General features: G+C 38.8%; 1 protein-coding gene across 7 annotated transcripts in view; it reads right to left on the bottom strand.

The window, feature by feature from the left end:
* Positions 1-361: 361 nt before the first annotated feature.
* The window catches only part of Tdrd3 (tudor domain containing 3), a 129,331-nt gene continuing 101,899 nt past the window's right edge, over positions 362-27,793 (bottom strand). For 5 of the 7 annotated variants that reach the window (XM_006518909.3, XM_006518911.4, XM_006518910.4 and 2 more), the window contains 2 exons: positions 6,349-6,473; positions 371-613 (listed from right to left, as the gene is read on the bottom strand). In XM_006518909.3, coding sequence (XP_006518972.1) covers positions 6,357-6,473 — 117 coding nt within the window. In that variant the 3' untranslated portion in view covers positions 371-613; positions 6,349-6,356. Of the gene's footprint in view, positions 614-6,348; positions 6,474-22,343; positions 22,431-27,793 lie in introns of all 7 variants that reach the window. The other 2 variants (XR_383170.3, NM_172605.3) reach the window with 2 other exon arrangements.

Raw genomic sequence — 27,793 nt, 5'->3', positions numbered from 1 at the left:
GGTCAGTCAATACCCTTCTGTGATCCGGGGCTATAGGATGGCTTCTTTTGTTACTTGCAACCAAATACATCCTAAGAACGCAAGTCAAATGTAAAAGAAAGGGTGTAGCTTCTTTCAAACTACACCTGTAAAAACTGTGAGGGTGCTATAAACTACAGACTTACCTGTTCAACTCTTCTGCTGTATTTGATAGCTGTTACCATATGAATAACTGCTAATTGTATAGATACAAAATATGGTAAGCTATACAGTCAATATATTATGTAATTATAGGGGGAAGGCTTCTATAAGATGTTTTATAAAAAGAGATTAGTATGGGGCTAATGTCAGGTCAAGAAAATAACAGACAAGTGAACCAGAGCAACTTATATAACAATGCAATGCTTTTATTGATGGCAGAAGAAGTTTTCCACTTGTAAAGATATTTTGCTCTATCGAACTCAGTATTTCCCCCCATTGCCTTGTGTAAATTGAATCGTTTCCCTAATATCTGCCTTTTTTTTCTTTCTCCAAAAATCATATCCAGCATATTGAGTCTCTCTCTGAAGAAGTGGAAAATCTATCAGTGGGCTTCCAGGATGTTTCAGTCAGTGGCTCTTCCTTCACAAAAGCCCTGTTTCAAAAGGAAGAAAACAAAATTAAACCTCAGATGACCTCTTCTATACTTTATAAAAAGCAGAACTCTGCTGAAACCTTTTTAAAAATATCAAATGTTCATATAAATATCAGTAATCTCAAACAGCATGAGTTAGAAAAAACAATCTCATTCATAAACTTAAATCTCTATAAAAAGCAACATTGTAACATCAAAATTTAGGCTGGGCTGTGGTAGCACACATCCCTTTAGTTCTAGCACTTCAAAGGCAGGCAGATCTTTGAATTCAAAGCCAGCCTGGTCTACAGAGTGAGTTCCAAGACAGCCATGACTACTTAGAAAAGCCCTGTTGAAAACGCAAAACAAAACCCCAAATTCAAAAACATTCAGAATTCTTTTTCTTTTGGAAGTGTGTATCTGTGGAGTTGCTAGCTCCTTTCTTATTAGGTACTGACTGCAGGAACTTATGAATTAAATGAACAGCTCCTTCACAAAGGAAGACATAAATGAGAAGCAGTCGGCCAGTTGGGCTCTGCACCCTATCCTACCTTCTTCAATACTTTCTTAGGTCTGAGACGTCTGACATGAGGCAGTCCACCTAGGTCATTTATCATTTACTTTGGTCTGTCATTTGCACCCTCCCTCTACCTGTTCCCTGCCTTGTTAGATAACTGTATTTTTTAAAAGTTCATTTTCATTTCTTTGGATGAGTGTGTGTGTGTTTGTGTGTGTGTGTGTGTGTGTGTGCTCGCACACGCACATGCAGGTGTCCTCAGGGGATACAATAGGGTGTTAGCTCCTCTAAAGCTGCAGACACAGGAGCTGTGAACCTCCCAATAGTGATGATGGGAACTGAACTCAATCCCCTATAAGAGCAGCAAGTGCTCCTAACTGCTGAGCCATCTCTCCAGCCCCGGGTACCACAGTATTTGAAACCACAAAAATCAGTGATGATAACACAAGAGCTGGGCTAAAGAATGAGAGATTTGTTGGGTGAGCATCATGAATGAAACAGTGCTTGGGCAGGAATAGGTCATCTACCACTGGAAACATCTGGCTCCCAAGTTTTTCAAAGTAAGCAGACTCCTGACCAGAAAATAGATCCCTCCGGTTCTTGCTTTTCTTTAATCACATAATTATGTATGTGCATGATGGAGGGTGGGGTAGCATGTGTGCACCATGGCATACATGTGGATCTCAGGAGACAAGTTGGCGGAGTATGTTTTTCTTTTCTTTATGTGTTTGTGTATGTTCCAGAAACTCAGAAACAGAGACCCACGTGGTCAGATTTGCGTGACATGCGCTTACCCACTGAACCATTCTGCCTGCTTGAGCTTTGGACACTGACACTCTTATATAATGCCAGTCCTATTGGCATCCCAGGCTAACAGCTCTGCTTGTAAAGATTATTTTCCTAATTCTTGACATAAAAAATTCTGCAAAGACAATGCTGCACAAAGTTGTCCAAAAATAATCTACATTTTAACATATACCTTTTACTAGCTAAAAATGGTGTTAAAAGTTGGACCTTCAAGACGAAACAGTCACAGAATCTACAGAGAACTATTCATTTCAAGGTTAATAAACTGTGAAGACTATTCTTCCATTAAACAAGAACCTAGGACCAAAGTTCAGAATGTGCTCACAGTACACATTGCTAGTCTTCATAATACCAAGGAGGTCCGGCTCATCTGCCTCAGTTTCTCTCCATAGCTCAACATGCAACCTGAACGTAGGCAGTGGATGAACCAGGCTCTCTAGTCCTGCTGACAGCCAGCAGCAGCATTTCTTAAATTCTGGAGTGATCTTATTCTCACTCGGAAGTTCACCATACTAAGCACATCACATTTGTAATACAATTTGTAACACAAGAATCAGTAAGTATCCCTAACGCAGACTTTGAGTTCATAGCCTACTGGAGCCACTTGCTGGGGCCTACTGTGCAGCCTCCTCTCCACGGCATTCTCAGACTCCACCATACAATAGGCTCAGAGACTGGTCCTGTGGATTGGATAGCCCCTGCACTCAAGTCATAGTATAAACTCCTCCTATTGTCCAAAGATCAGCCCGTTTTACTGCCTAAAGAGCTGTATATAAACTCAAATTTTAATCCACTCCCATTTCTAAACTGCATAGAACAATTACAGTCGGGGCTGGTGAGATGGCTCAGCGGTTAAGAGCACCGACTGCTTTTTCAAAAGTCCTGAGTTCAAATCGAAGCAACCACATGGTGGCTCACAACCATCCGTAACAAAAATCTGATGCCCTCTTGTGGAGTGTCTGAAGACAGCTATAGTGTACACACATATAAATAAATAAGTAAATAAGTAAATAAATAAATAAATACATCTTTTAAAAAAAGAATATTAAAAAAACAACAACAACAATTACAGACAGTGTCCAGGAACTAGAATTTGGGGACTTTGGGGGCTGAATCCCCTCGAATCTCAGGTCTGACTTATCGGCACCTTTCCTCACACTTGGAGCTGTTCTGTCACCCCAGTGACTCCCTTCTCTCACTGGGCCCTGTCTCAGAGCTGTGTGTCTCACGAGTCTCTCACTGGGCCCTGTCTCAGAGCTGTGTGTCTCATGAGTCTCTGGTGCTGGCCTTACAATGAAACCCAGGTGGCTCAGGTGTGTCTCCATCCTGGAGAAGCAGGCAAAAGGGTTGTATAATGAGTTTTAAAAAATGTTCCTGGGAAATATCATGCAAGTACATAACTAAAATTCTTTGTCATTCATACTTCAGGAAAATACTCAAAATATAAATGAGTAGAATTTAAAACTATATTTTTGGAAGTGATAACAGAAATGCCTACATTATTTCTCACCATCCTAAGTAATTGTTGAGAAAAAATAGTACTTGAGCACATATAACTTCATATTTATATTTATGGAAAGTTAAATAGCTCACTACCAATTTGCATCCTCTTATTGGATGTATAAATTAACAGAAACTTAAGGGAAGTGAAAAGAAAAAATAAGTCTTCAATTTTGTAACAAGAACAGGAAATACATATCTTACTGCTGAGCTTCCCATTTAAGATCATTTCTCAGAAATATTTTATTATATTACATAGGCTTTAAGAATGTATTTTTGAGTTATAATACAAAATTTTTCCTAGCTAACATTTCATGTCTTGCTCTCTTTACGTTTACATGAACTTTATGGCAAAACTTTCTTCCCTGAAAACAATCCAAGCCAAGCAAGCGTCTGGACCATGAGAAAGACTGACTTATTAATTTTATTTTGTTGCTGAGTACAGAATCCAGGGCCCACCACATGCTAAGTATGCAAGCCCTACCAGAGCTGTACCCCAGCATTCGAGATGAAGTTTTAACTTATGGGGCATAAAAAGTAAGCCTGGTATACTTAAATTGATTAGGAAATGTTTGCACTGTATGATTTGATATGGCTAACCACAATTACCTCAGGCTATGGTGTATAATGTATTTTTAAGCAGTATACTCTTTTTCAAAGAAAAATTTCCATGGAACCTAAACATACAAAATACATGAAAGAAACTTCTGGAAGGCTAGGAGGGCTGAGCCCTCCCCACTGGGTGCATGGTACCTTTCCCTGCCTTTCTACCTCCAGCCCGCTCCATCCAACCCATTCCCACCAACCCAACAGCAGCTCCAGAGATCTGACCCACTGAGAACCTTTAGCTTCATCAAAAACTGGTTTAAGTGATTTAAAGATCCCCAGAAAGGAGAAATAGGATATCTATTTCCATTCACTTTAAAGTGTCATTTAATTGTAAACACAAGGAACTTATTTTAAGGGTATATATTCAATCTTCTACAGTGTTTAAGCTCCTTAAATCCTTGTATATACTTTGATTTTGCTTTGAAAAAAAAATCCAGAGAACTGGTTCCTGTGTGCTACAGAAAAACGCCTAGAGTTATGCAGCAACTCCTCTTTGATCTGTGTGTGGGTCAGGACTCTTTGCTTGATAGCCTTGTTCTGAGCTCTAAGAAGAGGCAGTGATAAAAGGGAAAACGCTACGCTGGCTGGCTCTGACGGGTCAGAAGTCAATTAACACTGGGGTTTGGCTTAAGGCAGACTGAGATATGAAGTTAAATGTTAGAAAAGTTCTGTGTTTATATTAGAATATTATAAGTAGGTTCAAACATAAGTTTGGGGAAGCTGAAGGACACATAGCTCAGGAACACTGAATTCATTCGGTACCAGGAAATGTGAATAATTTATATGTTTAAGGACATTTCAATACATTTAAAGCATTATTTAACTTACATCAACATAAAATTATTGAGATAATTTCCTTTCCCTCGCTCCCTGAATGTTTTTTCCTTCCACTCACACCATACCCCAATTCATGCTCTCTGCACTTGAGAGACTCCACAGCCATTGCTGGTCACTGATCAGGAGAAAAATAGATCCTGACAAAATCCTTAGCAGAACTAATTGTAAAAGGAGGAACTGAGAAGAAAATTGTCATTCTTGCTACTGAAGACACTGGGAAGAAAATATAGTTAAGTCCAGAAGAGTCTGCAGGACAATAAAAACCCAATGGGAAATTCGCTTTAATTCTCCCAAAGTTCTAGCATAATGGGCTGAAAACAGTAACAAGGCAGGCTGGTACCCAAAGGTGAAAGTATTTCCCTTCAAAAATATATTAAGAAAAAAAGGTCTTTGTCAAGTGTGTGATGTCCAAGACTTTGCTAATCTCCTGACTTTCTTTTCTGCTCTCTCTCCCTAGTGAAGATGATTTTCAGACAGCTGTTCCTTCTGAAACGGGTACAAATGCATCTAGGTAAGCAAACAGCCTCCAAGTCAAATTAGAGTAAGAGTCATGTTGTCTTTCTGACTCCTGATGGTACACTGAAATATCCCCTCTTCCTTAAATACACTCAAGTGGGTCAAACAGTATAGGCACACTGAGAAATGAGGCATATGCTCGCATATTTGTGGATTCTAGCTCTGTATCCTCAGATGCGAGTATTCAAACGGATTAACTGGAAAACCCAGAAGAGAGAGAAGGGACAGCGGGAGCATGGTGGGATGGGAGGGGGAAGAAGTACACAGGGGGAGTTGGAGTCAGGAGAGGAAGGGGTAGAAAGAGGATAGAAATACAGTAGTCATGTATGAAATTCCCCAAAAACAATAAAAATAAATGTAATAAGACTATAAATGGGAGAGAAACATAGAGAGACATAGGGAGAGAGAATGGGGCGGAGAACAGAGAAGTGTAGCGGTTTGGACCAGAATGTCTCTAGTAGGCTCATAGGTTTGGAAAGGATTGTGCGGTTGTGGCCTTGATGGAATGAGCACGGCCTTGTTGAAGGAGGTGTGTCCTTTGAGATGGGCTTTGAGGTCCAGGTCCAGTTTCTTTCTCTGACTATCTTATGCATCAGATATGGACTGCCAGCTATTGCTCCACCGCCATGACTGCACACTGCCACACTCCCTGCCATAATGGTCGCACACTAAGCCTCGAGAACTGTAAGCAAGGTCCCAATAAATGTTTCTTTTATACCATGCCTTGATCATTCTATCTCTTTACAACAACAGAACAGTAACTGATATAGGAGGAGTGGAGCAATGGATTTCTAGAAGGATTTATGGGCAAAAGCTGGTGGGAAAGAGGCACATCATACTGTCAGCTGGAAGCTGCATCACATGATCAGCCTTTTCTATCTGCATCATGAAACATCAGTAGCTGAACTTGTATTGAACACAAAGTACATATTTCGTTATATGAAAACTATCTGGCAAATGTCAATTTTACCTTTCACATTAGTTCCGAGCTCGAGGAGGTTGGTAAAACTGCTGCGTTGGCCGAGTAGACCTTCGTGGCTGTCCATCACCTCCTCTGCGGAACTCAATGGTGTGATCATAGGTGCCTTCTTCTTCCTATTTGCAAAAAGAATGATTCAGTATGTTCAAAGTAGCTCTGCCTTTCCTAAGTTAAATGTGGTTTATAATCTTCATGTTAATATACCTTCATAAGCTGTCAACAGAGAGAGGCAAGGGTAAGGGGTAAAGGCAGAGATCTTAAAGGAAATGATTTCCAAATATCACATTAAGTGATGAAAAGTGAGGAAAACAGAGACGATCAAATATAATGTTCTTGAGTATTTCTTCTGAATACATTTTATTAAAGAAGGGAGTCTTCCTAAGATACCAAAAGGGTCATTGAAGAGCCAGAGGACATTCACCAACTATCTATCCTCACTTGATGAAATCTCCAACATTAAGAAACTTACATCTATGGACAGAGAAAATAATAAATTGGAATGGAGGTGGGGTTATGCAATTTAAATATACAAAAAGCTTCATGCAAGAGAAAGCATAGGAAAGCATTTATCCCGCTCTCTTCCTTACTGTGAGGGGGACCTACTAGCTCCAGAAAGAACACAGGGACATTAGGAGACTCTGATTAAAGAGCGAGCAGAGGAAGTATAGAGTTCATTATAACACTGGAGAAGGTCTTACAGGCAACAAAATATCGTCAAAAAGCACACTGGTTTCTTACTGAGTGCTGCCGCCCTGGCTTCTGTTTCTCTCTGTGTGTGCTTTCTAAAAATTAATTCAGCTATGAATTAGGTACCCTATCAGAAATGGGGGGGCAGGCTCTCAGCTTTATTTATGCAAGAAATAGCATCTATTTTTACTGAGTAGAATTTAAATTCCTACTAAATTGTCAGAGTACAATAATTTGCATGATTTTGGAAATTGATTCTTTCTGCCTCCTCCTCATGTTTTGAAGTCTATTTTTTTTCTCACAGCTTTCCTTTAACTCTAATAATAACATAGGAAGTTATAAGAAAGTCGGAGTTACGTTTCTTGAAGTTTCATGTATCCTACCACTGTACTGCAACCGGCCAGAAACAGGGAGATGATAGACATTCTGACTGAAGAAATTCTACTTCCTCACAGTGACAGTTAGTAGTACACAGATAAACGCATGAACATCTTTCTCCTTATGAAGCATCCTCCACAGCATTCAAAAGAAAGCAACAAATTCATTATTTTTAGGAAGGACACTGAAGTCCAAGAACTGTAGAAGACAACTAAAATAGATTTAGTTTGAATTCAAACACTACTGTTTAAATGTGTCTCCATCTGCATGTAGAAGAAATGAGCTCTACGCCAAAAAATTAATGATCATCTTCAAGGACCTGTCATGCCACAAAGAATAGTGAAATCTAACAATTCATCTGATGTTAATTCAATTGCCACTTTTTAGAGAAAAGTGTCGGATAGGCTCCTTTCCCTAAACCCCTTTCAGAGGTCAATCTCAAACAGTTTGGATCTGGAACTCAGCACAGCAATTAAAATGCAGGAAGAAAAGTTGAAACATTCTTGGGAAAGGAGAGAGCTATCATTTTATTATTCTGGTCACTGTTCTGAATGATGATTATCAAATATTCCTGCAAATTTGAAAAGGAGATATACTTAATTTTATGACAAATGACAACACTTAGAGCTATGCATATTAACTGAAAAGGATGAAGATATATCTGGTACTTTAGGAGAGGAAGTAATTATCGCAGGAATCAGAATAGAATGTTAATTTTCTCTACACTCAGCTGCAGAACTGGCTGAGAACATCTGAAAAGTCCTTGCTTTACAATGAAGCACATCGTTAGATGTTAGACACTGCACGTGCTGAGCAAGTGCCTAATAAAAATGATATTGCTATTGAAAAGCTGTCTCTTCTGGCCTTAAGAGATTCAGACTGTGCTCACTAGAGCCAATTAGTGTTATAGACATGACCAACCATGAAATTTCCTTCACATAATTTGATGTCTTCACAAGCTTTTTATACAAAGTAGCAGTCAAAAACTGAGATTCTCATAGCTTACTTTTCAATTACTGTCAAAGGCAGTCTTTGCTTTCATTAACTTTTAAGATTCTCCTGCAGTGCAGCTGAGGGCAAGCATTGTTTACATGCAATACCCCATACAGTCTGCAGGAGGAACAGTGAGTGTTGACTGCATCCTGGCCTTACCTCAGACAGCATAGTTCTAGTTATAAATGAGGCGCCTGACCTGTCTCTAAGGAAATCTATCCATTGCCATAGCCTATCATCTTCCTTTAAGCTTCAAAACTCTATTATAGATTCCAAAAATTATTTCATAGTTTATGACCATATTAACAACAACAACAACAACAACAAAACCTGACACTGAATTAGAGCCAGTACCATCCCAGATTTTAGATTGGATGGACATATCTGTCAACCTTGAGAGATAAAGTTACAGAACTCAATACAAGAAGTCCTGGTGGGAATATTTTGTTTCTGACTCTCAGCAAGTTTCTTTATAAGGCTTAGAATAACTTCATGTGATAGAAACATCCAATGTGATCTTCACCTAAGCTTTTCAGACTTCATATTAGTTATTAGGATTCTAACTTTCACTTACTTCAGCTATGTTATCAAATAAAGCCTGGTTTCAAAGAACAAAAATTCAAAATGAGCCCCTTTTCACACTTATATTAACTAGCTCACTGAAACCTTTTATAAGCACACACACACACAAACCAGATACACACACACATACACACAAACACACACATACTCACAAACCTGCAGGAACCAATCTGGCAAGCACATATCAAATGTATTTTGAAGCAAAGCAAAATAACCAAGACAGATGACATTAATAATTTTAACAATAAAAAAATTGACAATTTATAAGTACTTTTCTTCTGTATACTGTGTCTTTGGCCTCTCACTGCATACTGTGTTTGGAGAACACACATCCAGTTACATATGTTCCACCTGTAAGTGAACTGTTCTATGAAACTTCACTATAAATTGGTCACTTGAAACCCACAAGCAGAAGTTTTAAACATGCTTATATGACATGTCCTCTGTAAGAGAGAAGCTGATGGATATGGCAGCTTTCTAGGAGCTGTTTGGTCTTTCTGTACAGCAAAGGACACCAGCACTTGAGTGGACAGTCAGTCCACAGAATGAGAAAGGGTTTTCTAGCTATATAGAGAGTTAGGATCTAGAATAGAAAAGATTTCTCAACTTAAATATCACAACAAAAAAAAATTTAAATGAGGCATGCATCGACCTCAAGAGAGCTCTCAAGGGATACAATACAAACAGCTGAGAAACATCTTTAAAGTGTTCAACATCCTCAACCATCAGGGACTTGCATATTAAAATTACGCTTCTCTTAGCCCAGTCAGAATGGCTAAGACCCAGAGAAACAAATAATAGCAAATGCTGGCATGGGCGTAGGGACGCACACTCACTCACTGCTAGGAGAAGTACAACCTGGTGCAGCCACTAGCAAAATCAGTATGAGGCGTCTCCAAAAAAGAGCTGAAAACTTATCTACCACATGATCCAGATGCACGACTCTTGCCAATACACTGAAAAGACTATCCCTTACTATAGAGACACCTGCTCCTTCATGTGCACTGCTGCTGGGTTCACAACAGCTAGGAAACAGTCTACATGTCCATCAACTGGGAAATGGATACTCAAGATATCACATATTCAAAGAGTCGAATATTACCCAGCTATTAAGAAAAATGAAATTATGAAATTCAAAAGTAAATGGATGGAGCTTAAAGCAATCATCTTGAGGGAGGTAATCCAGACCCAGAAAGACAAACATTTCATGTGTTCTCTCATTTATGGATGCTAGCTTTGAATTTTTACCTAAGCATTTCATTAGGAATATCCACAGAGGGAAATAAGGGTCCATGGAGAGGGCAGAAAAAAATGTAGCAGTATAAAGGGTTAAAAGGAAATTATGGCACAGAAAGGGGTAAACTGTGGTGGAGGAGGGCAGGGAGGGTAGAAGAAGAAAATTGGTAGGGATAAATAAAACTAATGACTTCTGTTTTCAGAAGCCACAATATGGAAACCTACTACTATAGAAGCTTCCTAAAATGTATCTATCTACATACATTTTTTTAAAAAATTGGAATGAGGATGTCCTGGAATAGGGGAATAATGGTCCCAGAGGAGACCAGCTAGCAAACGAAACACTCAGTGGCAAGAACAAGGGTTCTCGGGAATCCTTGGCCAGAGCCGTGCCAAAGGCCACCAAACACTGTGGGCTGCTGCCAGTGATCTCGGTTACTGCCCCCAGCCCACCCCACAGGGGCTTGACAGTAAGCCTGCACTGCTGAGGGCACTACATACTTGAATCACAGAGCATGGGGAAACCAAGGAAGTGCTGACTGGAGGCTTCACAATGGATTTAATAGACTACATATGAAGTTCAATATATTTAGTGATCCTTGAAATGTAAGCTATTTTACATAATGCTAATGCGTATATGTCTCTTGTAGTGATTCATATGCAAAAATCTACTTTACAAACCACTAGGCTATACTTTGCCTGTCTGGTCGGATCATAGTTATAGGAATATAACCAAATTTAAGACGGAGCCTAAGCAAGCAGCCTTTGTAAAGACAAACACGCTTTTACAAAACATTACGCAATAGGCCGCAAACTTACAAGTAGAAATGCTGTAAGTGATCTGTTCATAAATTGATCAATTAATATTGTACTGTATTAGAACAGGTGGAAACTGAAATGAAGGATGACTCAGCTTTTATTTCCGTGAGGTTTGTGCACAGTCAGCCTCTATGTCCTAAACACTTACATCCTACCGCCACAGTCTTTAGCATTTGCCTTTTTTGAGACATGGTCTACTCTAGCACTGAGAGCTCTAACACTGAACAGCGAGGCCCATGATATCTTAGAACTTCAAACTTAGAGGGCAAAATTGTTGTGAATAATAACAAACTAAGGCGTTACTATTTATAACGTAAGTAATTAATTCCACAACCTGAACGAAGGCCCAGGCCCCCTTCACGCTCCTGGCTTCCCCTCTGATATGCTTCCCAACAGTGAGACAGACATCACACACTTCAGGACTCTAAAGGGCACTGGAGACCGTATGGACAGAGTTTTGTCGGTCTTGCATTGTTGCTAATTTAGAGGCTAAGTGTGGTGCTCCTTTTCTTCCAAATGAAATCTTGTGGCACTACCAGAGTAAGACAGACGGGCCCAGGGTAAGCAGGGCTGCTGTGCATATGGGTGAGCAGTGCCCTTGCCCTTCCCTTTCTCAGGGCGGCCACGCTTTGGAACCTGGGAGGCGCAAACATTACAAACTCGACTCAGCTTCCCTTTGGCCATATGCTACAGAGTACAAGGTGAAGTGGCTAGGAAGGACAGGGACGGCAGCACTGTCTCCAAGTGTTCACATGCAGGAAATCTAGGCCCTATAAATCGCCTCATTTGTTAAAAAGAGCTCACCTTGTGTAGCCAAGTAGAGAAATTTTTAGGCTCAAAAATATGAGATAGCTGTTACAATACAAAACAAGTATAGCAAATGTTATCCTAAGAATGATTTAGCTTAGGATTAAGGACTTTTTCAGAAAATAAATACCATTTTAAAATAAAATGGGCTAGGAAATTTATCTCCCTCTTCCATTTTTATGCACCATATCTAGTAATATTTTATTTAAAGTAAAACATTTTATGGCTAAAGAGAAGGAGAGAACTGAAGAAAGAAAAAACAAATTCAAAACCTAATTACCAAACAACTATTTCTAAATCTACAACACATACATAATAACACTGCTTTCACTCTGACAAAATACAGAATTTCAAAAGGACTGTGAACCGTTTCACTGAACAAATCATTCTGACTTTTTCTTTGTAAAGACTTTATCCCCATGAAAGGTGTGGTGGAGGACAGCCGTCATCCTGGCAATGGAAGGCCGAAGGAAGCAGGGCCGATAGGCCAGTCTCAGCTACGGAGCAAGGAGGAGGCCAGCCGGAGCACAAAAGCTCTTCCTAACTAACCAAAGCATGTAAGTGCATGGATAGATATGAATAAATAAGTGCCAAACAAATTTAAATTTCTTAAAATTATATTAAGTGATACTTAAAATCATATCGAGATTGAGGACTCTATAGGGCAACACAAAGTCATCTGAATACATGCGCAGCTAAAGGTTTCTACTCCACACTCTGCCAAATAAAGGACAACATTGTAGCACAGAGTGACAGCCAAAGCCAATACAGTAGCACCATCATCGCTGTGCGGACTAACAAACACCGGTAACATCGCTGTGCGGACTAACAAACACCGGTAACATCGCTGTGCGGACTAACAAACACCGGTAACATCGCTGTGCGGACTAACAAACACCGGTAACATCGCTGTGCGGACTAACATCGCTAAGGTTTTCTTCCCGTTAATGCAAAGTAAACCAGCTGCTTTGAGCAGTCTAAGCACCCAGGAAAATTCACCACAACGTCAAAAGGCTGCACTGTGTCTTAAGCCAGAAAAAGGAGCTTCTGAAAAGAAAGAGTAGGAAACGTAAATAATAAACGTCATGGGCCCTCTTCAATACAACACTACCTTTATGCATATCTACAATTTGAAATAGATTGGGGGTATGTTACCTTTGGTGTGTGGCATGTGTTTATTTGTAAGGTTTTTATAATAAAGTCTCCAAAATTAAGAAATAAAAAATGTAGCCGGGCAGTGGTGGCGCACACCTTTAATCCCAGCACTCGGGAGGCAGGCGAATTTCTGAGTTCGAGGCCAGCCTGGTCTACAAAGTGAGCTCCAGGACAGCCAGGGCTATCCAGAGAAACCCTGTCTCGAACCCCCCCCCCCAAACAAAAACCAAAAAACAAACAAACAAAAAAAAACAAAAAAAAGAAATTAAAATATGTGGTTGGATGTTTATAGTACTGTATCGTGGCATTTTTCATGTTACTTAGTATTTACACTAGTTATTTGAATTATTTCATCTCATCATTTTCTAGAAGAAAGTGATGCTCTGAATAATTTGTTCCCCAGTATTTAGTGGCCATCTTTCAGCAAGACTGCTCACCTATACAAACTAAAGTCTTTATTTTGAACAACACGGCACTTTATTAATGTGTCTTGCTTCGGATAGCGTTAACTTTGACTGTATTAGATCCTCCTTTAATTTGCTAGTAGTTTAATTTTTCTAGGTTCATTTTTAAAACATCAACATTTTTCAGCCTTACTGAGAATATTTGAAAACTGAGTTATACATATTTAAAGTGTACAACGAAATGAAGCACCTACATGTACCCTGTGAAATGGTCACAAGCCAATGAACATCCCATCACCTCATGGTTGCCATGCTCCTGCTGGGTCGCTCGGTCCTGTCTTTTCTTGTGAAAACAGTGAGAAGCCATTCAGTGAGCACTGCGCAGGAGCACAGCACATGCATGCTAACCATCACCACCAAGTCGCACAGCCACGGGGCCCTGTCGTTCGCTCTGCACAGTGACAATTTGATCTCTTTGAACATCTCCTTATTAACCTGACCCTTGATCCTGGAATCACTGTCCTATTCACAGGTTCTTTTAATTAACTTGGACTGTATTAGATCCTCTGTGTGGATGAAATCACAAACTCCCACTTCATGTAACATACTTTTTAAAGATTTTTTTACAACATGAGTGCCTGTGTGTGGATTATGAACCTGGGGATGGATCCTGGGTCCCCCTGGAGCTGGAGGTACAGGAGGCTGAGCTGCCACATGGATGACGGATCCTAACTACTGAGCCTGTAATCAACCACAGTGTTTGTGTGCAGAGCAAGAGCAGTAGGCGCTCTTACCGTGCAAACATTTCTCTAGTTCTGAGCATAACATCAAGAGTCCCATGCTGTATGACTGTATGATAGCATCAGCACAATCGTCATTTAATGGCCACTATTTTTGATGAAATACTACAGCTAAATCTAAAGGATTATCCCTTAGAAAAAGAAAGAAAACCATCTCTCTTGAAACCAACAGGCTTAATAGGCTACAGACTTTCCAGGAGTCTGACCAGGAAGTGTATACCTTCTCTAAAGACATCAGCATGTGGAAAGCTTTCTATAAGAGATTCTGTATGGCAGCAGGATTCTCAAGAGCTCTGTCTCTTTAACCAGGTCTAAATCTTGGCACAGAGTCCATCATGTCCAAGGCACACGACTTCACTATCCATGCCCATCACGTTTTGGGGTAGGAAATGGTAATGGTGTGAGTATAAGAGAATTATATGAGAAAATAAAGATGCCAACAAATAGGCGATGCATTTGACATTAAACCAAACTGAGTAACTGTTAATCAAATACATGCTTCCTTCAACTGAACTACATAGATTGAGATACTCTGCTGAAAAGTAAATAGAATATGCATTACATTCTCTATATACCACAGTAAATATGTTACGTTATATACTTTATAATGAGCACTAATTACAGGTGACCAGCTCCTGTTGTACTCTCATAATTTATATTATTCTTACAATTTACAATAATAGGATAATATAACATAATTTAAGATAATAAAACTAATTCTTTCTGTGGAAGCAGAAATTGCCAGACTGCTTTTACTGCTTAAACACCAAACTGGTTTTTATTGTAAAAATTCCTTTAAGGGACCAACTGAAACAGATACATATGGTATGCTACAGGGACATGAATACAGATTTTAAAAACTGAATTAGAAAAACAACAAGAATAACATTTTATGCCTAGTTGATAAATTATAGGACACATCTCTGCTTCTTAAAATGTACTGTAGTCTGAGGGAGGAAAGGGACATTTAACGGAAAATGCTTCATAAAATTATCAGTATCATATGACAGAGAAGTGATATAAGCCCCTGATGTTTTCTCTCCTTTATTAAGAATTAAGGAACTTAGATGAATAAAAATGTAATCTTAAAGCACGTACAACCTCAAGTATCAAGCCAAATTCTTGGTGAAATACACACAACAAAAACTTGTGTGTGACAAACCATGGTCATTTCTCCTGAGTGAAACAAGGAAACATACATTTAAAACCACTCGTGTAGGCTGGCTCAGTCACTTCGGCTGCAGCCTGAGGAATGAGAGGTGGACAGAGGCACAGCTTTCCCCATGGCACAGGAATTGAGCTGGCACCTCCCTGAGATCTGGGCCTAGGCACTGGCAACCCTGCCTTTCCTACAAAGGAAGGCAGCACTTTTACAGCTGCTGACTGGGTTTTCCGGTCAGGACTACTTCCCCCTCCATGGATCAGACTAGATGAATGATTTTTACCTTTCCTCATTCTTTCAGTAAGAGTCACTTGTCCAATGTCATTATTTCCAGAATCTCCATCACTGAATATTTTTAGTACTGACTATTCTACATAACTTGCTCTTTGGGATATCATTTCAAGTATGACTTGTCTAGAATATACTATTAAATATTTCTCATGAAGAAAGTGCTCTCCTCTCCTTGACAAATATATGAAGCAGTTGCTTTACAGCTTTTATCAGCTGCTCAACCAGTTTATTCGTATTGTGCTTGACACTGAGTGAAATCCTTACAATGGACTCCCAAGGCTAACTCATAATTTTTTGCATACTTATTGAGGACTCTTTTCCAGACCTAAGCACAAAGCTCTAGATTAAATATAGCTGAGGTTTATGCAGTAGGAATAACCTCACTTTGGCACAATACTCTTCTTACTAGTATATTGTGAATAATTATGCACAACAGATTGTATAGCCTTCGGGAGATGTGTCAGCCTCCATTTTTGCAGAATGGGTGGAAATCAGAGCACTACTATCCAACATCTAGGCAGGCAGGAACAGTACCACTGAACCTTGATGTAGCTGGACTAGCTCACAATACCTTCAGAAATTGAAAAGACATCACAGCAAAGATTAAAAGAAGAGCAAAGATTGTTCTTCTAGCAATGGGCAGCATGAGAAAGGAAGAGGTTGGCAGTCTATCTACCCCATAGTTCCAACTCTTGCCTGCCCTTGAGAAATACTGGCTGATACTTCTACCAACACTCATCTTCATTTCTGTACTTAAATAACCTAAAGATTTACTCATGTGTTTGATCTTCTAGAGGAATAAGATAACTCAGTTGACTCTTTGTGAAAACATTGGTTGAAAGACATTTTGTCAGACAAATTTATCAAAATACAAGCTTACCACATTGATGAAAATGAGTTAACCTAGCGTCCAGCTGGGAGAGTGCACATCCTTTACTCACATCCAGAGGTGAACTGTGCTCTGTTGTTGCAGAAAATGTCAAATCTAAATTAGTCCTTCACCTTAATAGTGTGAGGAAATTTAGGTAAGTTAAAGGCTCAGAATTTGTGCCTGCGATTTTGTGTGTGTGAAGTGGGGATACTGCTATTGACTTCATAGGGATCCTAGTATGGGTGTGTTGTCTGTCTGTATATGTGCACCACACATGTGCAGTGTCCACGGAGGACAGACAGCATCAGATCCCCTGGAACCAAAGCTACAGATGGTTATGAGAGAGTTCTGGGAGTTGAACGTGGGTCCTCTGCAAGCACAGTTAGTGCTATTAATCAACATTACTAGCAGACCACAACCAGTGTTTGTTTTCACTTCATCTACAAAAGTCTTTTTCCTCTGTGTAATATAAAATCGCCTCAAATGAACATAAGTTGTGTGTATTAAAAAGTAAATAGGCAGTAAATAGGTAGATGAAGTGATACATGTTTGTAATCCTATCATTAAGTAAGTAGTCAGGAGGGTCAAGAATTCAAGGTCATCCACAGCTACAAAGCAAGTTTCAGGCTACTCTGGGCAATGTGCGACTCTGCCTCAAAATAAATAAATAAGTAAGTAAGTAAATAAATAAGTAGAAAGAATTATTAAAAACATAGCAAATAGATCAACTGGATTAGAGGGAACAGCCAGCTAATGGTGATGGTGTCTAAATCCCAGGGCAATTTGCGAGGCAAATGATAACAATGACACTCAACATGAAACCAGAGCCTTACTTTACAAACCTCTTTCATAGTATAAAATCCATGATTCAAATCCCACTTTCATTATCTCGGAGAAGGGCATGTCAGTCTTAAAAACTAAACTAAAGAAACAACAACAGTTTTAATAAAACTTGTCCATGGTTCAATACTAATTTGTCAAAAACCCAGGTAGAGACAACAATCCAGTCACTGTCAACAGGCAGGGGAACTCAGTGCATGACTGGCTGAAAGCATCCTGCTTGAGCCAAAGCAGAAGGCATCCACTTATGAAAGCTATAACAAACTATAGGTTTCTGAGGTGTATAGGAAAACAGTTTAAAGGAAAAAAAAAAAACTTTAGGACTTTGTAGCTCAGGTTCTACTAATTACTAATGCAAAGGACTATCTGGTTCAAGAAAAACTAATTTTATTTAAGATTTGTGAAACTTATATTAGACTCACATTTTAAGAGTCCACGAAGATCTCCATTTTATTAGTAACACTAAAATAGAAAAGTTTAATAGGGCAAGGAAAGAGTGGTATAAGGAAGTCATTTGGTTTCCTTTCAAGAGATGTAATTTAGGGCAGGTGTGCAGCTCCTAGCTCTAGTGGAAGCTGCTGCTGCAGTTCAGAGAATCAGACCTCACTCAGGAGATGAACACTGGCATGGCTGTTCCTTGCCAAGCCTTAAAGGGACAGACCTCAAGCAGGCATTTAGATCTGAGTGATGTTCACTGAGCAGTTTCCATTTGCTCACAATGACCTAGGAGTGCGTCTCTTTTTCTTGGATATTTCAGAACACATGACTGAGACTGGAGAGGTACATATGTTGCCCAGGCTGTGGTGGACTGATCTTCATGCTCTGCTCGTCGATGGCTTTGAGGAATGGCCTAGATGAGGCTACTTCCATCAGGATCAATACTAATGAGGTTTAGATAATTACAGACCTCATGTTTTAACTTGGTATGTATACTTAATAAAACAACAGTATTTGTAAGCTAAATTTCTTAAAATAGAACACAAATCAACCACATGGCTATCTACTCTGAGCACATTCTGCTTCACTCTACTAAGGTACCCTAAAGAAACACCTTATCCACAGCAGCTGTGGCATCTAAATGAATTAACATAAGTAAAGAACTAATTCCTTAAAGTGAGATATAGTTTCTGAATCTCTGTCTCTCTGTCTCTGTCTCTGTCTCTGTCTCTGTCTCTCTCTCTCTCTCTCTCTCTCTCTCTCTCTCTCTCTCCCTCCCTCCCTCCCTCCCTTCCTTCCTTCAAGACAGGGTTTCTCTGTCTAGCCCTGGCTGTCCTAGAACTCGCTCTATAGACCAGGCTGGCTTCATCTGGATCAGACATCCACTTACCTCTGCCTCCCAAGTGCTGGGATCAAAGGCATGTGCCACCACAGAACAGCTCGCTTTTTCTTTTATTAGTTTGAGCCAAACTAGTCTACTATTTTATCCTAGTGACTTATAGAGGGGATGGACCTAACTAATGACAAACTAGCTCTTAATTTGCCTTTAAACACGCAAAATTATTTTTACAAGTTGCCCACATTAATAACCAACATAATATCAAAAACAGAGTAAGAACTTGGTCTAAGCATCATGTTTGTTCTTTTTTCTTCCAATGAAAAAAAGAAACCTCAAGGTAGTCTTCATAGAGACAAGTTAGTCATATCAAACACACTACTTTTACTACTAATTTTTTCAATATAAAAAGGTTTTCTCTTCCTTGGTATCAGCTGAGATGGAGCCTAACTCCTTCAAGGCCATGACTACTAGAAGAAAAAAAAAAAGACCTTAAGTAGTCAAGTTCACCAAAGCAAAGTATTTTCACAACAAATTCTTTCTATTTTCAGTTCTAAATTCTAAGATATTTACCTCCAGAAGTTTAGATGAACATAAATATCTCTCTACAATAAACTTCATTCACAAGTTCCTAAATTTACTCAAGAACTGCCACTACGGCACATTTTAAGTAAGGGAGGTTTTTCAATTTTATATATTTTTTTAAAAATCCCATATTTAGTAGCTATTTTACTGAGTGTTAAAACATCAAATAGCAAGGTCTCTAAAGCAAGATGTCTTTCTAAATTCTTTAGTGAAAGATTATAAGCCAGTGCTTCTCACCCGTTGGTCACCTCCCTTTGGGGACTGGAAGACCCTTGCACAGGCTCACAGCATAAGGAACGGTGAGATCTGATGCTACGTTACTCTAGGTTGTTCTTAGAAAGCATGCCAGTATCTCGGCATGGCAGCACTTAGAGATCAATTGTCCATGATGGGTCTACTTTCCTGTGACACACAGAAGTTACTATAAGGTGATGTATAAATTAACTCTAATTCTCTCATCATTTAAACAAAAATCTGTTCAAAATAGGATTTTGTAGTTTTCTATTTGTATTCTACTCTTAAACTCTATGGCTACAGATGGACAATATGTTATCATTATAACACAGGAATGATGACGAATGTGTATGGTATTTTCCTACACTTTAAACTGTTCCATGTTAGGAAAATGTTTCTTCATGAACGAGTCAATAATATACATAAATCAACAGGCTAGGTTAAACTTGATGAGATTAAAGCTTTTCTGTTTTGCTTTTCTTAATTATTTATTGCATTTAATTTTGAGTTGGGTTTCCTGCTACCTAGCTTGACCTCAAATTCTGGAGCTCAGGTCATCCTCTTGCCCCAGCTTTCTTAGTGACGGGCTTTGGCGTGCATTACCACACCCAACAACACAGTCGTTTGTAAAAGTCATTTGTAAAAAAAGTCATTTGTAAAAGTTATTTCCTATCTCACTTTCTTGCTTTTTACCTGAGATACACCCCCTGCATGCGCGCAACACACAGATACCCCACTACCACTGCCTAAGGAACAATAAATAGAGCAAACAGCAGAATTTAAATCACCTCCCCCTAACACACACATCTAGCATTTGGTATTGAATGGGTTGATATCTGGTATGCTCCAGGTCTCGATTCCCAGCACTCACATAGCATGATGGCTCAAAGCCATCTGTTAACTCCAGTTCCAGGGGAGTTGATGCCCTCTTCTGCTTCAACAGGCACGTCATACATATTGTGCACAACCATACATGGAGGCAAAGTACCCTTACACCTAAAATAAAATCTTAAACAGGAGACTGAAAGATGTTAATATTCTTGTGATCATATTAATATTACTAGCAAATTCTGAAAAACTATTTCTAGAGGCATTTTCTAAATGTCCTCTGGCCACATATGGTCAATGCCCTAGAGACTTTCAAATGAGTTCCCAGTAAGAACCTCGACTAAAAACTGGATGAGTGGCAGATTGCTAGCCTGTGCTTAATAAACACAGAAAGGCTGTCTCGTTTGTACATCAAATGTTTTTCAGACAAGTATGAAAAGACCAGAAAAAGAGGATGAACTGTCACAAAGCAATTCTTGTTCAGTTTACTTGCTTTTGACTTTTCCAACTGAATGTACAATGGAAAGTTATAGGAAAATTATAAGAATAAATAAATATATATATAAAACAGCTATGTGTAACTTTATTACTTTAAAACAACTATGCTGGTATATTTTTATTCAGGCCTAGAAATTGTTTTTATTCACTAACATATATCATAATACTTCATTGTGATATTTCTGTCAGGTAATATTTCAGCATTTTTATTTTCAGACACTCACGAAGCTTTCAGCTTCTTGCTTTAAGGATGGTACTGTAATCCTGTTATTGAATCCTTGGAGACATTAACAACTACAGAATGACTGGCTGTAAATTTGAATACTCTGAAATCTTGGAGTGGGAGGTAGGGTGTCAAAAAGCCCTTGTCAATTCTCCCTGCCTTCAGCACTGTATCAAGGTCCAGATTTCCCTGCGTCCTTGACAGCATGGATGTACCATTAAACCTTTCCACTGACTGGTAAGTCTAAACTGTGGTGTTTATTGTGTCATCCTGCACTTGTCACCACAGTTCCGTTATAAAAGATGGCACCGATACTTCAGCAAGAAACCATATGAAGTATAACTCAATGGTTCAAGGCTAAAAAAAAAAGCAGAATTCTTAATAAAATCAATCTAGTAATGGTATGGCAATCAGGCATTAATGGCAAGCAAACAGCAAGTAAATGGCTACTGTTATTTACAGTGCCAGACCAAGCATTCTTGGACTGTAGGAGAAGTTGGACCAAGCAGAACTCCATGCTTTCCTTAAGCCCTATAAGGATCACTCGGTCTGAAGTGTGATCCAGAAAGCATATCATAGTCCGAAGTCTCATGCATCCTTCCTGACTGAACACCCAGAGAGGCCAGCATTATCAGCTAAGGTGGCTGAGGGGAAGGCAGCAATTTCCTAACAGAAGAAGCTGTACCATGGACACCTAAAAGAGCTGACCAAAGCCAGAGCTATCAAATCTCTTATCTCTTCTCCACAATTCTCCTCAGGTTAACGATCTAGGTTTTCAGTGAGACCTCTGAGGAACTTATTTCCACATAGAAGATGAGAGGGAGGAACATTTGAGCTCAGTTTTCCCAGTCAACCGTTAACAAAGGAGGTGGGAACAAGACTAGAAGGCCTTCCCTCTACCTACGTCCTTCTTGTCAACACTTCCTGAATCTTCATGCATTAGACTTACTCTTTGATGCTCATAAGCATGCAAATTCTGAGATTAAAGAGAGGTGAAAGGAGGGTGAGAAGGGATAAGACTACCCGCAGTCCAGTGTGAAGATTAGTCCATGTAGTTTTACACTGTGAGAAACATGCAGAGGGCAGGACCAATGGTTCCTATGTGGAGAGGGCAAGGGAGAAGCAAAAGTAGTGGAGTCATCTGGACAGCTTCAAGACGTCAGAACACTTGAGAGGAACAAGGAGGAGGCCAAGCCCACAGTGATAAAAATCGTCTCTACAGATGTTGGGAGGCTACAAATCACATTTATGTAGACCATATTATTTAATCCTCACAACATTCTGTAGTAAATTGAGACTCAGATATGTCAGGTAACTTACCCAAGGTCACACAGGCAGTAAGTGGCAGAGCCGGGACTGGAACCCAGGTCTTCTGATTCCTCCTGTGCACTCCCAGCTCCCCTGGAGCTGAAGCAGGGGCAAAAAGGGAGGTGGAAGTAATTTGCCCACAACCAGCCCTGCCCTGGCCCTTCTTTCAGAGGCTGAGCAGAGCAGACATTTTACTCTCTTTCTGCAACCCTTTCCATCAAATCCTTTCAGGATAGAGCACAGAGAAAGAATCTCAAAGTGTTTGCCAACCTTGGACTCAAGAATGACAATAAATGCCAATGCCCAAAGTTACATCTCCCTACACGTTGCCACGTAGGTAAAATCGACTGAAATCTTAAAACATCATAATTCTCACTTCAGAAAACAAAGTCTTAGTTTTGACAATTAAGTCTTTTTAAGGCAGTTTTGCTCACTGTTTGGCCCATCAGGTTCCCTTACATTGAAATTACACTGTAAGAATCATTCTGAAAACTGATGAAGAGCCAAAACACCAACCTACCAGTAGTGTCCCATGGGGAGAAACCACTTTTCACCCATATAGTGATCTTAACTCAGTGGTTAACGCCATATTTAAAACTTATAATCATTAAAATGAAAATCCATGCATTGTCTTTCATATCCCACATTTTCAACAGAAACATGTATTATTATTTTGATATAACCTATATTCTTTTCTATATTATGTCTAAAATACTTTTAGTGCTGTGTTTTAGAATTACATTTCTTAAGACTTTCTACTATCTAGCTTGGAGAATAATACTTTAACATCTTCTAAGAAAATATATCTTAATTTCTTACTTGCATTTCTAACAAAATATAAACAAATTCAATGAGAAATTGTATTTCCTTTTCTAATGTACTAAGAATAATAGGAAACAAATCAAATTGCATGTGCCTGTGCTACCTTTTCATCATTTCTGGACCATTTTACAGCTAAGTGTGCACACATTTCAGACCCTAATTGTCTGTCTTTATGAGAACAGGTAGGGTCACGTGCAAAGCATGCATTTATACAGAGCACAGCAGAAACTATAGGAAGGTCTTTGAGCCCAAAGCCATGAGCTGTTTTCTAAGCCTCCAACACTACTTAAATCAGACAGCAGAAGCACAATCTAAGCTGTAAAATATCCACTCGAAGAGTCAATCACTTGATACCTTCAAAATGAGAAGGATAAAGGGAGGACAGAAGAAGAGGGTAAAGGCTTGAATAAGGAGGAAGAAGAGAGGCAGAGAAGGGAGGTAAGCATGAGGGGGAGTCACCTAAAAGATACACAAAGTTTAAAGGATCAATATCCTGAGCTCTTGATCTGTTTAAGACTCGTTTCATATTTAAAATACTGATGGAGTCTTTTGGACATCTTATCAGAAAACATGTTTCTGTACTTTTTACATATTAGTGCAAACTTTTTTTAACCTAAGTCTTCTAAGATAAGTGCTTATTATATAGTCCTAAGACATTCATTAAGTGGTACTAAAAATAATTGTCAACATTTAAAAAGATTATATGATCACAATTTTTAGAGTTTGAACCATACAGAGCTAAATTAAGCTAAATTCTAATCCCATACTTTGCATAATAAGCTCTTTGTAAGTCATAACTCAAAGGAGTGACCCTAATATCCTACTTATACCATCTGAGAAAATAAAATGTATTTATTCATAATTTTTAAAATACCAGAGATTATCAAAAAAAAATCAAGAGTCTCAGAAAACCAATATTGCCTTCCAAGGTTAATTTCTCTACACTATCCCTTCATGTGACATACGCTCCAACAGCTGTAACCCCAAGCCACGCTGCCAGACTGTCATTTCAGAGGATCATCTTACCAGTACTAGAGAGAAGACCTCCCATGTCACATAAACAAGCAACCTATTTTCCAAAATGATTACAGTCTTTTACACAAAAATAACACAGTCCTTGGGAGAAATTACCATATGGAGCTGTGATGTTGAAGGAGTTTTTGATACTGCAATTATATTAATTACTCAGTAATTACTGACGTTCACTGTGTGAGTCCCAACTCAGTTTTTATATAAATGTAAAACTCTGATGCTATCAGCTTTAGGAAAGGTTGTACCTACAGTATGTGATCACTTATTATTTCTATGATTCCTTTTGTTGGATACCAGCTGTATCCAGCAGCTAGCTCTGACTTGCTTTTTAAGTATCGGCAAGGTGGGTATTTTTTAACGTAAGGATAGCCTTCCTCCTCCAACAGAGACAAACTAGGAAGTGAAGCTCTGGATCATGCACTCATCTGATTTAAGGAATGGCGCAAGGAACACAAGGACAGAGACCCTGGGAAGAAGACAAGAGTCTCTTTCCTAAGCGGCTCAAAGCAACAGCTTCTAATGAGTCAAAATGACAATGTCTGAAGACCTGGGAGAATACACTAAGCTGCTAGAAAGAGAGCCATGCTTGATGGCTTTGCCGTCCCATCAGCTACCTCTCCACTTAGAAACACCCAGGTGAATTAACTGATCTGAACAGTTTATATATATATATATATACACTGGTTATATGTACATACATATATATGTATGTATATATATGTATATATATATATGTATGTATGTACGTATGTATGTATGTATGTATGTATGTATGTACATATAACCAATGGTAGCTTAACAAAATAATAGGAAGCCGGAAATGGTGGCATACGCCTTTGATCCCAGCACTTGGGAGGCAGAGGCAGGCGGATTTCTGAGTTCATGGCCAGTCTGGTCTAAAAAGTGAGTTCCAGGACAGCCAGGGCTACACAGAGAAACCCTGTCTCAAAAAAAACAAAAACAAAAACAAAACAAAATAATAGGAGCTAGATTGTTGGAGAAAAACACATATGAAGATACCTCATTGATTGTAGGAATATAGAAATATTATGGTCAGTTCAGAAAAAGCCATATTAGGAATGTTACAATTTAAAAAAAAAAAAGGAATGTTACAATAGAAATCTTCCCAAGGAACAATTTCTTAAAATTGATATATTAAAAACTTGCAGAATTAGATAAAAATTAAAATAAAATCATCCTCCTTATGCAATAAAATCCAATTGCTAAAAACATAAGGACAGAAAGTGTCTTAAGACTTTTTTAGAAAATATATTTTGCCCTTTGTTTAGAGAAGGTAAAAACCTTGGGATGTTGGAGAACACTGGTTTGATATATTTAGGGGCCATCTTATCGATGGAAATAGGAAAGCTGGAGAGAGAAGCTGCACAGGTTCTCGGGAAAGGGGAACTGCAGAGTTCCATGAGCAAGTGAGTTGGTGAAGCTCTGTAGTTTAACTCTGTTTCTTGGTAGACGTAATGTTCTTATTCATTTGATATCAAATCAAGGAAGCTCTGTAATAAAAAACAGACTTGACTCACATTTTTCCAAATTTGTTTAAGTACTCATGTTCCCAGAACAGAGTTGAGAAACCTAGACTGTTCAGGCGGGAGGTAGCTCAAACACAGGGACGCTTTCTTAGGCTGCTGCTCTGAGCGGCTTGGCTAGAACCTCTCCCTCCATTGTCAAGGCAACCGAAAGCCTCTCACAGGTGCAGCAGCCCCTCTGCCTTCAGCCCCTCTGCCTTCTGAGTGGAGCTCCGAGCCAAGGACAGGTCATGAAGGAGTCAGTCATTCCAAGCTAGAGTGCAAGGAGCACTTGCCAGGAGTTTCCAAGTTTATTGGCAGCTGCAGCACCAAAGTGTTTCTCACAGGAAAATAGGACAAATCTGCTCTTTGCTAGAGATATGATGATAGAACCTTATGTATAGGATTCTATAACAGATAGAATTGGTCCAGAAAAGTATACCCAGACTGTGACTTAAGTTACAAACAATCAGCCTACCAGACTGATTAAAAAAATTGAGACAAAAATCAAAGAAAGAATGTTTCGAAAACAGAATGAAATCAAAGATTGCTGAAAATATAATAACATTAAATAAGGAAACACAAATAACATAAACATTTAAAAGAAATGGATTATTCATAATTCACTCTACTAAAAATCAAATACGTACAGTATGTTCACTGTTCAATATTATCAGGATTTACCAACATCACTAAGGACAGACCGAAAGCTGCACTGACAGAATTCAACTGAAAAGAAACTGAGCCTGTGGCACACAGTGAGGGACAATATTGTCTGCCATTATAGATGCAGGTGAAATTGTCCAAAAATTCACCAGAAACTTAATTCAAGAAAATCAGACCTTCCAATCCAACAGAATCTATAAAATGAACTATCATTTAATATTGTTAAGGCACATTCCTAACATAAGGCTGAAATTTCAGGGACACAGAAATAAACTTAACAAAAATATCATTCATATTTATTTATTTTGCTACTTGATTTCCTCAGCAATAAGGAGATCAGCAAATATACTCTGCATATATTTGAAATGGGGTGGTAGAACTCACAACAGTGAAATCATGGCTTCAAGGCAAACAGAAAGGCAGTATTTACAGACAGACTCTCCTGCTGATTCAGGCGTCAGAGGGAAAGAAAGTGCACGTGACAACCCCAGGGACTTCAGCTGTGGCCCTCACCCACTATACCCATAAAAACTGCTTTTATGGAAAATGTTAAAAATTATATTCACTAAATGATAATCATAAATTAATTCCTTAATTAACCAACATAATATATTCATAAGCCTATACTTTAGGTTGGCATCGGTAAAGGAGAAACTTAAGCAATAATAGATTAATGTGATGTCTCCTAGAATTATTCAAATATGCAAAAAGGCAATTTTATGCTAACCTGATATGTGATATTAATATTTAATTTCTACCATAAATTACTTTATAAACTCTAATTAAGTTTAGGAACAAACCTGAGGAGTATTATTAAAATAGCTTTAAACTAAGGCATCAGGGCAGGGTAGTACCTGCCATGTTACTTCACTTTGGGAGGAATCTCATCCTTCAGAAAAAAACAAAAGAATGCAATAATACAATCTATACTTTTACTGATCAATAAAAGGCATCTCAAATTAGTCTAAAACTGTTTGAAAAGGTCTTTAAATAAGATTTAAAGAGATCACAACATTTTTTAATCAAAATCTTGACATACTTTTTCATAGATCCTGAAAATTATATAATCTCAATGATGGCATAAAATACCTCTGTAGTACACTCTGAGAGGGTTGTGGCTACGCCTCAAAGTCTTCATAATATTCTATTTACTTTATCTTCTACCAATGATTCTGAGTTTCAAGGGTTACGAACAGTTTTAGGACTGTGCATTTGTGAGTATGGGGTATACTAATGGGTAAATGAAGCCCCTCCCCCATGTTGGCAGCTTTCATATCTCCAGGAACGGGCTGAATTACAGCCCACAACACCTGGTAGGGATCATTATGATGCTAGGTTATAGATAATAAATAAATAAATAAATCACATCAAATGTAATAAACGTATTAAACGGAAGCTTAAATACCATTTGCAGTTCAC

Source organism: Mus musculus, chromosome 14 (assembly GCF_000001635.26).
Source record: "Mus musculus strain C57BL/6J chromosome 14, GRCm38.p6 C57BL/6J".
Classification (NCBI taxonomy): Eukaryota; Metazoa; Chordata; class Mammalia; order Rodentia; family Muridae; genus Mus; species Mus musculus.
Note: the sequence above shows the minus strand (reverse complement) of the source record. Positions and strands in the feature narration are given on the sequence as shown.